Source organism: Spodoptera frugiperda, chromosome 23 (genome assembly GCF_023101765.2).
Source record: "Spodoptera frugiperda isolate SF20-4 chromosome 23, AGI-APGP_CSIRO_Sfru_2.0, whole genome shotgun sequence".
Classification (NCBI taxonomy): Eukaryota; Metazoa; Arthropoda; class Insecta; order Lepidoptera; family Noctuidae; genus Spodoptera; species Spodoptera frugiperda.
This window is the reverse complement of record NC_064234.1, coordinates 12,370,801-12,383,548: the sequence shown is the minus strand read 5'-3', so window position 1 is coordinate 12,383,548 and position 12,748 is coordinate 12,370,801. Positions and strand designations below refer to the sequence as shown.

Genomic DNA, 12,748 nt, shown 5'->3' with positions numbered 1-12,748 from the left:
AATTAATGATTAAAGTACTACACTTCTATCCAATTTTTTTAAAACAAATTGTTTTACTATTTAATGGTTCTAATTAAAACAAATGTGATATCGTCGAGTCGTATATGTATGTACATATTTATGTAGCTATACGGAAGCCATTACTATCAACAGAATTTATTTTAGAAACACTAATATGATCTTTCAACAAGGATTACAAACCAATTTTGCTGTGAAGCCCTGAAATATCAAACTCTTGCAAAAATATATTCAGCCGAAATAGGAGTGTATTCTTTTGTTCACGTTATCTGTGTGTATATGTGTGTGTGTGTTTGTGAATGGACTCTTTAATATTATTAAAAACATCCCTAATGTTACGGGAGGGTACCGTACACGAAATGAACGGAATAATGGTGTATTTTATTTTTAACCCATTTTTAGGAAGATACATTTTTATAGTTTGTTTAACAGCGGTTAAAGCTATTGTCTAAGCTAAGCTATTAAGTTTTGTAAAACACGCAATCATACTTTGTCTAATACAAAACAAAAACTTGTTATCGACATTCACTAAAAAGACCAATCGACCAATAAATGAGCAATATACTTCAAAAGAAAAAACGTCGTACCTAATCGAACGTTACAATATTCTTTCCATATTTAAAAAACATCGGTATTCTATAACACGACGCGCGACAGCACCTAGCGACATCGTTCGCCATCTTGAACGAAAATTTACATGTCAATGCGTTCCACATGGAAATTCAAACATTCATACACGCTGCCACGCGCCGGTGGACGTGACCCGAGCCCTAATCGATTTCGAATCGGATAGAACCGAATAAGGATGTATTATGTGTAAGCGATTTTTTGTAATTGTGTTACAAGTTGCTTCATTGATCTAGAATGGCACGGGTCGCATGAAGGTTCAGGCTATTTTGTTACGAGTTCTTTGAAATAGTGGGCGCGTATTGTGTCTCACTTAATGTTACCAGAATAAGGACATTTTGTCAAACAATGTAGGTATTATATTAATAGCTGAGTGGGTTGTATTGACAAAAGAAGGTTTATACAATTTGTTGTATGTTATATTTTATACATGTTGTATTTGATGATGTTTAGTTTGGGTTTTTGTTGGTAAATGTACACCCATTTTCTTCGAAGTATAGTGTTTTCTTTTACAATTGTCTATTTCATGGAAAACATGAAGTATGGATTATACAATATAAAAAATCTAGCACTAAATATATTTCCACGAATCCATAGAAAACTTATCTTATTTAATTAATTAAATTAAGTATCTTATCTAAATTTCAACTTCGAAAAAATCAATTTGTTGCAATTTTTTATCGAACCTACACAAAATAATGGAAATTTCTCAAAATGTTGCCATTTAACTACATGATTCGTAAATAATGGAATTTCAATAAAGGTTCTAAAAAATATACACTTTCCTATTTGTTTGTGTGTATGTATAGGACCAGAGGACTCGATTCCAAGACAATCTCGTAGGTAATGTGTTACGTAATAGCTACGATAAAGTCGTGCTGTTTTCAGTTTTCATAATATGTTCTATTTGAGGCTCAAGTTGAAAATCCTGGCGACGGAAAAAGTATATATCGCACTTAAATCCCTTATGATGTTTTAAACATATGAAGATATCATAGCTATTCAAGTATTATACATACATTTAGTCTTCAGTTCATGAAAGAGTGCTTTTATTGTAATTTATCGGTAAAGTATCTTATCACATGTATTAATTTAAAGTTAATTTCAAACTGTTCAATAAACTAACCTAACTATTGGTATAAAATCAAGATGCATAACTTTGTGCTACGCTGTAGCTACGGCGTAGCCAAGCTTGCTACGCGCTACGGTTACAATTATTCGTAGCGTCTGGCATGCTACGTGCTCGAATAATAATTGAATTAAATGAAATGTATTTTGTATTTGAAGCATAAATATTCAGTTATGGAATTCTGCAGCTGTAGCCAACATGCATTTAAAATTCGGAGAATCTATAAAAGCTATTTAATGCGATATGATTGAAAGCATTTTAATCATAGGAAAGCGTAAATTATATTTATTAACGAATATTTTGGATAATTTGGGAATGTTGTATTTATTGTTAATAATACATTATATGAATTATTATGTAAATTATACACAATTCAGAATCACTGTTACATATAAATTTGATTTACTTATTTACACATTTTATTACATAAAACATATTTGGACTGATAAAACTGTGCCATCTCTTTACTTGTACCACTCTCGCTGTATGTGGAGCACTCGCCGTGTATTGGAACGTCCCATTGAGAAAGTGTCGCGCGCATGCAAACGACTTGATTCACCTCTCACAGCGCGCGGCGCTCCAATCGAATCGAAACATCTCATTTGACTTATGAAGTTGTTTAACACTTTGTTTTGTTTAAATATTTCCAAATGTTATTTAATTTCAATAAAATGACTGTATTGTGTATTGTTTCGTTAGTTTAGTGATCGCAAGCGTCACTATCTTGTAGAGGATGTGGAGATTGATTTCCAGATCGGGTAAAGTATATTACGATTCAATCTAGAATTTTATATGGCGATAGGATGGAGGAGCCAAATTTCGTAAGGGCTTTGCTATGAAATACTAATGTTAATATTTTGTATTTAATACCATAATTGTTCTTATAATCAAGGTATAAGATATTATTAAAAGAAATTATTACATGTAATAGAACAGCCCCACCATACACCTTTTGCTATGAAAACCATAACAGTACGATTTCCAAGCGAGTCATGAATTTAATCATGAATAGAGGGGAACGCGCAAAGAAAAGGCGAATGGATTCTTTGAGGAATGATATGACCGAAAAAGGAGTGAATGATGGGGAAAACTGACGGCTTGAAAAGGGAAAAATGAAAGAAGGAAACGTATTCGCTTAAGTTTACTGATTGATGGAACATAATAGTTAGGGAATTAAAAGCTTTCCTATATATTTTTTTATTAAATAAATCATGGGATTGCTAATGGCAATGCTTTATTTATTTATCTTATGTCTGATTGTCTATCTTTTTTTAAAAGTCTATGCGTCTTTCTTTTGTCTAACTGTCTATCTATTCTAAATTCTGTTGCGTTCAACATTCGATTTTGACAAGCTACGCTATCATTAATGTAGATAAATAAATGAACATTAAAAAAAGAAGAAACAAACATAATAGCTTATTACAATACTCAAAAGAAAACTCTATTGCAATGGTCATTGAGCACATTTAATAGTAAGGATAATAAAAGATGGACCAAATTGAATATTTTGCCATATAAAGTTTCCTAGAATTGCATTCCGATTTTTAATAATATGTCAAATGCAAGTCTGCATCCCATCTCCTATGCTATGATTGCTTGAGTGATCAAAGATCTATTTAACAAACTAGGAATACAGGCTGACCTAGATCTGCTCAAAGGTTGATTCGTACTATAATCTTCTGCTTATAAAACTACTCTACCAGCGGCTTCACCCGCTTTCTCGTGGGATAAAAGTATCCCATCACCCAAGTCAGTTCATATCCTGTCTATATACGAAATTTCATCAAAATCCGTTCAGTAGTTTCATCGTCATTGACGGACAAGCATCCAAAATAACCAAACTTTCACATTTATAATGTAAGTGTGATGTAATTTTTTTACTTTAATGTTTAAATAACAAATATTTTTAGTGTAAATATTTTGTAAGAGTAGTAGAAATTCTCAGACAACTTATTACGATTTGTTATTATGGAAACCTGAATGTGATACATGTTATTTATGTCACAATAGGTTGGCCTTCTACCATCAAACTTTATACCTTTGGATTGTCTCCAAGGCTCCGAGGACGAATTGATACTCGAAGCAATTCTCCCGACAACTGGTGTTCTAAGGTTTCCTTCAAAATTCGTACAGAAACATCGAGAATATATCACTATAAATAACAGTGTTCTTGAAACCAGACTACTCCCTGAAGCCAAACCTTTTACATAACACACTGAGAAACTCTAAACAAACAACTTCTGAATGAAATAAAATCCCCCGCAACATAACCACACGTGGGAAGCCAGTTTAAACCGGAATCGTTACCGCTTCAAACCAGTTGAAACCAGTTTCGCGAAACCTAAACTGCTTCGATTCACTTTGATGTGGTGACAGAAATTTTAGTTTGTTTCGAATGAGTAAAGTATGTTTGGTACGCCTTTGTGATATGTGTTTGTGGGATATGAATAATATAATGATCAAATATACCGTTTTGCAAACAAAAGCTCACGATTGTATTTGTGGGACTCGCCACTCAAGACTACGACTTGGAATTTAGTAAACATAAAATTGTTTCGCTATTTCAAATCTAAATGTCAAAGAGGACTCCACGTAAATTTGTATACAAGCTTGCAATTCCATTTATAGTCGACATGTCTGTAGTCTTTTGTACATAGTCGCTTTAGGATGCATCCTGAGATTTAGACAGGTTTATCTTTACAGCATTTCCTATTCAATTTGTTAAAGACACAGCCTCACTCGACTCGCTGCACACATTGTACAATGTACATGTTCCATAATAAAAAAGAACTAAATAAAAACTCACACTGCAATAAATTCAATAGCGTAAAACAGAAAAACAACAACGGCACACTCCATTTAATTAAAACATTACTTCGGCGAACAAATTAATGTTGACAAAAAAATCACTTTACCTGCGTACGTACTACTACGTGGAAAGAGTCATAAAAAATTCGTCAAAAACATTGTAGTGGAACTGGAATGGGTATGTCCCGGCCTCGGGCCGTGCCGGGTCGTCCCCGGATCGTCCCCGGCACGGCTGTGATGTACGCGCCGCCGGAAATCCGACTGACGAGCGTTTTTACATCTCGCTGCTAGTGACAAACATGGAGGCACAAGTTTGTGCTGTCTATGTCGATAGAATTCGGCTTTTTCGTCTTTTTGAGTATACGATATTTATGTGAGTGTTTTGAAAATATTTGTGTGCTTGCAATTTTGTTGAGATTTTCTTGATATGTAACATTCTTTCAATAAACAATGTTATCCGATTTTTTAAGCGTGATTAATTAGTTTTTTTGTTTAAGTAGAGATGCAATTGATTTTCCATACAGTGAGACATTTTATAAATTTTTCAGATTTATGGCCTAACTATAGATACGAAACCCCTTTGTACTAATAAGTAGGTACCTAAAAGTTACTACTTCAGACCATTCAATTTTATTAACTTCTCAAATTAAAATAAAGTCTCAATTCAATTAATATTTCTGAGACTCATAAAGGACTTTTAATTATAATAAAACAATACAAAAGCACTCACCAACTGGGCTTTCTTCATTCCAAAACGAATCGTCAAGTGTGTAATCGGCTTCTGAAACAAATGAAATGTTATTTCAGTAATGTGCACATTTCAGCTTTCAGATTAACAGGGAAATGATGATGGATGATGGAACACACATTAATTTATTAAACATCCATACTCATATAACATCCATACTCTTATTACATTCGTGTTTAATGTATGTTTTAAAATGAATTTACACTAGGGATCGTGTTTGTAGATTTTTATGCAAACATGGCTGTGTTGTTCGTGAGTGCTATTTAATTCATTAATTTGATTGTATGATGCTAATTGTATTGCTCTTATATAATCACTCTAATAAGGAAATATTACAAAAAAAATATTGCCCCACATTAGGATTTTCTCCTGTGTCGTGGGAGTAACCTAGACGCGAAACAACAATTTGTGGATCACATAAAGTATTGCTCCGTGCATGAATCGAACCGACTACATATTGCGCGGTAGCCGATTGACTAGCCACCGCACTAACCGTGAAGTTGAAACGAATCATGTGGTCAAAAATTAAATTATTGATTTATTTCTTTTTTACTATAAATGTCAAAATTTTATACAAGACACTAATCAAAACTTACGAATATTCACTTTCACGTTAAAAATGTATATCGCTGACGAGCGTGTTTCCCCTCGGCAGCGTGTTAGCGTGCTCCGAGTAATAATTTCACAAGTTTTGACGTTATCTGCTCTTGTTATAGAGTTTGTCAAATTTCACCCCGAAGTGGGACGAAATAATCTGGCTCCGAGCGATTACCCATTTAGGATTGACGTTATTGAAGTTATATTAGGGATGTAATGTGGCATTATTGTTCGGTTACAAGGACGTGAGTTCTAGGGTAATGCTGTTAATTGGTACTTTATTACAAGGTCATAAAGTTGCTATTTAAGTCAAAGTTGTAGGCTACTATGACATAAAGGTTAAAAAATAAGGAGTAGTAATTAATTTTAAGCAACTTAGAGCTTATTTATTACTAAACGCAACCATTTAGCAGCCGTCAACTCCTTACTCGAGTAAAAAATAAATTAATTGAAGACAAAGAATCAGCACCGACAGAGTTAGGTCACGCCGCTTAAAAAAGAGCCTTAAAAGCATCTGGCACCTTTCTTCTAACAGTCCAGGAGCGAAACGGACCTCATAAATCAAAGCGAACCAACAAAAAATATGCAAACACAAAAATAAATAATTACCGCCGGTGACATTGCCACAAAATAAATTATACACTGGGCCTGTACAAGGGATGGTTTTTTCGCCCATTCATTGCGGATATACCCATTGTTATTGTAATTAACTCGTTTTTCGCGGCTGAAGTTCACACAAAAGTACGTGGAAAAATTTATACACGGCTACAGGGTTGCCACTGTAACAATATTTGGGTACTAATAAGCAGTTCTTTCAATCTGTCTAAAGGACAACGGGCTCCATCTACCTTTAAAATTCTTCACGAGCAGTTAAGGGAAAAACAGCACCAGAATAAGTGAGCTATCATACATAACGGGCCGTGGCAATATAAAGGGACTTAAACAATGATACAGGGAACGCTACCATTAGCTTTTACGATACTATAGGGGAGTAAGGGAGGCAAGTTTGTTCCACAAATATTGCGCCTCAAGTAAGTAGATTACATCCTGAATTTGAAATTGTGTTATGAAAACATTTTTCTAATTTTCTATCGTTTGCAAAGTAAAGAGCATTAACTGTGGTTGTTTAGACTTTGGGGCAATATTGAAACATGATTTCATTACGTTGTTTGATCAAGTTCAGTTGCTTTTTGGACGCTGCTTTAGAATATAATTTTGTTAAATCTGGATTGTAAAAGATTTAGTACGTAACCGTAGTCTTTTTCTAATTTTACGATTACTATATGTATATTTGAAGTACCTATCCAACTGATTGACGTACTTTATTTCAATAATTCAACCTCAAGTCTAATCAAAAAATTTACTTCACAGAATACTAAATTACTTTTCACTTATTTAGGTTACATTCTCTACACCATAATAAAATCTACCTACACAAATATCACCAAAACAAACTTCAAAACTCAACAACAAACACATAAACAGTTAACCATAACATACCAAACAAAGTAGGAAGACATGTATGAAATATCGTCTAAGCTGCACTTTTCAACTCATAACAACCTCTCGTTACGCATTGTAGCGATACACTCGTATTTCTAAAAGTTTTCTTCAATAACAAATGTATGCATCAACAAGCAAGCCAAACTAACTTGGGAACTGCACTAGATATCATGAATACTCGTTTCGAGTTTAATAAAAGATCTGTAGACGCGGAAAATCGAATTATGCGCGTACTGGAATAGTACAAATTAAGGTACTCGCTGAAGCTGATGATTAAATAGTAGTCGTAGCTGAACTGTTTTGGCTAGTGAATGCATTAAAACCTAAAGTAATATGATGCTACTCTAACATATTTTTATCTGATCCGGAACTGCGGACTGCCTAGCAGGTTTACTGGCCGCTCCGACTGGAAACGCAGAACTAGGAACGGGGTGGTTTTTAGTCAGTAGGAGTCTGACAATCCCTGTCAAGTCATTGGATGATTTTCCCCTCTAAAATAATACTCTAACATATTTTAATAAAAACAACTCAGTAACACCAACAAATTAATAAGACATTAACAGTATACAAATAAAAAAAGAACAACGCTTAAAAACAACTTCTGCAAGTCACAAAATATAAACCAAAATCAAATAAAACACAATCAAAACATGACGACAATTCCAAGGGGACTTATTAGCAGGCATCTCCAACTACCCGAAATTAATTATCATAATGTACCTTGTTCCTACCTTTAACAAAACCCGGGGATTAGGAGATATCAATTCTTTGAATCACTCCAGATGAATCCATATAATTAAATTATTAATTATGTTTCAGCCATTTTGATTCCACTTATTTCTACGTTCGTTTTGTTAGGAGACGCTTATAATGACAGGATTGCTTGGTTTCCCTTTATTATCTGATATCGCATTTTACTTCATTTGTTGGTTCTATTTCATTATTGTTCTTGTATTGTTTTTCTTGTTAAGACGTAATTAATTGGATATTTATATCTAAAGACATGAGATGCTGTAATATTATTCTGTGATCAATATTTTGGAATGAAACTGAATTACCATGTATAGATTGAGCACATAGTTCAGTCATGTACTAACATAATGCTTAATTAAACTTACAAATCTACACCTTTTGTTTCATGTTGTATGACATAGTTTTTGATATCATGCCTGATAGCCAATTTTAGATTATAAAATGTAAAAACAAAACTTAAGGGTCACATTTATCCGGAATTGTACAAGTCCTTCTCAGAAAATAACAAAAAGAGATTCTTTCAAATACCTACCGATATTTTTGGCGCTAACCCTTTGTGAATATTTCCATTTTTGAAATAAAACCAAAAAGCCCAGGACATTGGATTGATGAACGCCTTTTCAATTTTTGTGTTTTTTGCTGTATCCGAGAATCTACAAACGAAATACCTAACTAAAAGCGAGCGATTCTGGGAAAAGATATTCATTTTTCATAGGAATCAAAACACGAACTCGGAATGTATGAGATTGCCGTACTCATGTAAAGGTCACCGACTGCATTGCAGATAAAATTTAAGCCATATGTCTATAAAAGTGTGGAAAGTCACTAACACAATTTAAAAGACAACCCTTCTACTTGGGCTTTCCAAAACTTGTATGTGTAAAACTGACTAATAAAAGTAATAAACAAGGAATCTTCACAGGACTGCTATCGCTCCTTTACCACATCTTAAGCACCCATCCATAGTGCCTTTGTTATTGATGTCATATTACCGTGGTCAATGGTGGTTGAAACTCTATTAATAGAGGTATAATTCGCAGGCCAGAGAGTTGGTCATATCGGAAGTACGGCGGCCATTATTGCAGGACACCGGAAGTGATTTAGAGCGGTGGCGTTGGCGCCCACCGTGGGACCTTATCTGTGTTTCATTGCATTGTTGGCGTTATGATTTGTGCTAAGACGTATTTATAGCACCTTAGCATTTGAGATATGAATGAATGAAGGATCTTTTGATTTGATGATTTAGTGAATTGTAAGCTCAAAGTAATTGGCGCCCAACGTGGGACCAGCCTGATTTCAATTCTGTTGATAGAAAAACAAGAGTATTTGCAAAAAAGCTTTATTTTTATTACATTAAAGTGTTTTTATTACAATAAGCATCGAAAAGTGTATCACAAAACTAATTTCCTGAACATTCTTTCAACAAGAGTTTAGCAACACGCGTACTTATTTCCGTAACGTTGTTTTTTTCTCTTTTTTCTTCCCCCAAGTGTTTCTGATTAAAATTAATTGCGTTCGAAGAAGTTAATTGTAGCGCGGAATGAACGCTTGAACATAAATTGAGTAACAAATGGAGACGCAGTCGACCGTTATTTGTTAGTTCACCCTATAATTTGTTATACTACCGTCGAGTTAATAAATCTGAAATGGGGGTAGATTGTGACCTGATAAATTAGACTTCAAACATTTTGGATTTCGAAAACCTGTGTTTGTACCGGTCAATACAATCTGTGCATCAGTGTATACCCCTCCTTGAACAAAACGGTTATGTTAAATTTAGCCACAACATTATAAAATGTGCCAAAATATTGCTTAGCTTTATATATTATACAACAAGTCCAATATTTCGAAGCTACAAACCAATTTTCATAATTACTCATTCAGCAAACAGAACACAAAGAAAGCATTAATTACCCCTAATTAAAACGAACGTCCGTATCAAACTAAAATTGCATTAAGCCGAGCGCAACACACTAGAATATAAAATGTTGGGGTAACTGCAAAATCCTGCATTTTGAGCCGTCAGCTCTGAATACAGATGAGGTTTTGCGTTTACGCGGCAATTACTAATCTAATACGTACATAATTCGGTGTCATGATGCTGTTGGACGTCTACGTGAGCTGAATATGCAAAATTTTAGCACATGAAATGCTAATCTGTTGCAGTTTGTCCAATAATTAAGTGGGCATATTGTTATTTCACAATGAGATAGTTGATTACTAATTTAAGTATTGTTGTTATGAATAAATGTTAACATGGATGTCATCGGTGTGCTACATCGTGTGGTTGTTAAAGCCTAATTCAACTATTTGTAGTTTAGTTTGAAGTAATATTTTGTTTCAATTGTCATTGTGGGTAGTCGCTACCCTTAATAAAACAGTTTTCTTTTAATTTATTAGATCGATTGAGACGAATCAAATCATAAAATTACTATTACCAGTAAACCTTTATAAATATTTTCATGTTTTTTTTTAGTATAACACCATTTCTTTGTAGTCCCGGTGCCGACGTCAGAACACCTGTTATGCTCTCCATTCACACTCAAATCAACAAGACATAAAGAATTTAAATCCACAGAACACAATGCACTAGGAACAATTCCGGTGATGGGAGCAACAGATCTCTTCCGGATTCTCGCGTTCCAAGCAATATCTTATATATTTTGACGCGCCCTCCAAACGGAGATTATTCTAAAAGAATTGCTGGCGGAGCCGTGTTGTGGATAAAAATGAAAATCTTAGCGTGATTTTGAGAGCAGAATGATATTTCGAATAATACCGCCGTTCTTCATTTCTTGATGAAATATTGTGTAGGGAATGTTTTGAGAAATGTCGCCACTTATTACGAAAGTAATTTGATGGTTTGTGATATTATTTTTTTCGTAAGTACTTATTTATTCTTTGAAGTGGATTACTTGGCTGTTGGTATTTTACATCTCACTTGTCACTTAATCTTGATTAGAATAATATTAGTAATGTTTTATACACTGTAGGATTCTTTATCTATTGGACTATGAGACTTCTATATCTATCCAAATTTAACTTTAATTTTTAGAATAGAATATAGAATAGAATATCATTTATTTGCATTGAATGTAGGTACAAATATAAGGTCTTACAAAGATAAATCGTTCCTGGTACATTCTACCATCTGGCATGCAAACTTTTTGAAAAATCTTAAAGCTAAAAACATTATTTAGGTACTATAATAATAACTTATTAAAATAAAGAAAACAAATCTACTATAACATTAAAGGATAATATAAATCTAATAAAATTTAAAAATTTAAAAATTGAGATCACAAAAGTAAAAATTAAAAATAACAATAAACTTGCAGAAATCAGTCTACAAATCATCTAATAAAAAATCAGACACAGAATAATAACATTTTTGTATTAACAAAGATGCAAGTTGTTTTTTAAAAATTCTTAAAGGTTGCTCCTTAATACTACTTGGAATCTTATTATAAATAACAGGTGCCATACCGAACACAACATTTAGTACATATACCTAATTTAAAACTTTAATTTTTAGTACATATACAACAAGTAAGCTCTAAAATCTGTTTCTCCTTCCAGCGAACCAAGAAGTATTCATATAAATCGAATTACCGTCCATCCTGTAGTTATGTCGAGTTCGTTTTGTTGGCACAATTGTATCAATATTGGACATCGTAACTCGATTTCTGAACGGAGTGCGCTGTCAAGTGACGGCTGACGTCACTAAAATGGCGGACACTAGTGTACGGTTTCGACATAGAAACTTTTTTATAATTGTTGACGTGACATGCCATTTCATTTTGTTGTAGTAAGCTGGTTATTTGATACATATTATTATTTTTAACTACTACTAGCTATTCATAGTATATTAATTATTCAGTGCCCTATTTACTATCGTTTAGTGTGCATTCATTGTGAATTTAAGTCTATTCCCGCTATCTAACGTGATTAGACAAATCGGACCTAATTAAACACAAACAGTTTTTATTGCCGCACTGAGAGACATTTAATGATTATTGAAACTATGCCTTAGTATCGATTTTGTACCGAAAACAATTGCTAAAGACTAGGTTAAGTAACCATTAAATGATTCTGAGTACGGTGGATATTTAAATAACTGACAGCATACACAATGAGTGATACATTCTAAGACGTCTATCTGTCTTTATACTCATAGAATTATTTTTCTTGATCCTATAACAAGCACATAACAATTAGCTTCCTAAAATGTTAATAGAATACTTAACATAAAGATAACCGGGGCATGAAATGTCCCGTTCCTGTACCTACGCCTAGTAGACATCCCTCGTGGTTACGCCCCGTACACACGTCTCACTTTAATTATTTTAACATGTCCCAACAAAATTGTAACTTAATTTCTGTGATTAAATTTTATTCGGATCTGATTTAAAGTACATTTAATTTTAAGGCTGGTAGGTTAATGTATTTAAATGTGAAGTTGAGAGGTTTTTAGCAGCTGCAATTTTTTAATGTTGGTTTTTTTATAAATCTTTAAACAGAGAGGAATGGAAGGAGGGTACCCTGCAGTGTAGCCAGGACGACCA

General features: G+C 33.6%; 1 protein-coding gene across 9 annotated transcripts in view; it reads right to left on the bottom strand.

Annotated features, from left to right (window-relative positions):
• The window catches only part of LOC118266652 (disintegrin and metalloproteinase domain-containing protein 11), a 432,988-nt gene that overhangs the window by 194,809 nt on the left and 225,431 nt on the right, over nucleotides 1–12,748 (bottom strand). For all 9 annotated transcript variants that reach the window (XM_050703305.1, XM_050703302.1, XM_050703304.1 and 6 more), the window contains one exon: nucleotides 5,313–5,363. In XM_050703305.1, coding sequence (XP_050559262.1) covers nucleotides 5,313–5,363 — 51 coding nt within the window. The remainder of the gene's footprint in view (nucleotides 1–5,312; nucleotides 5,364–12,748) is intronic.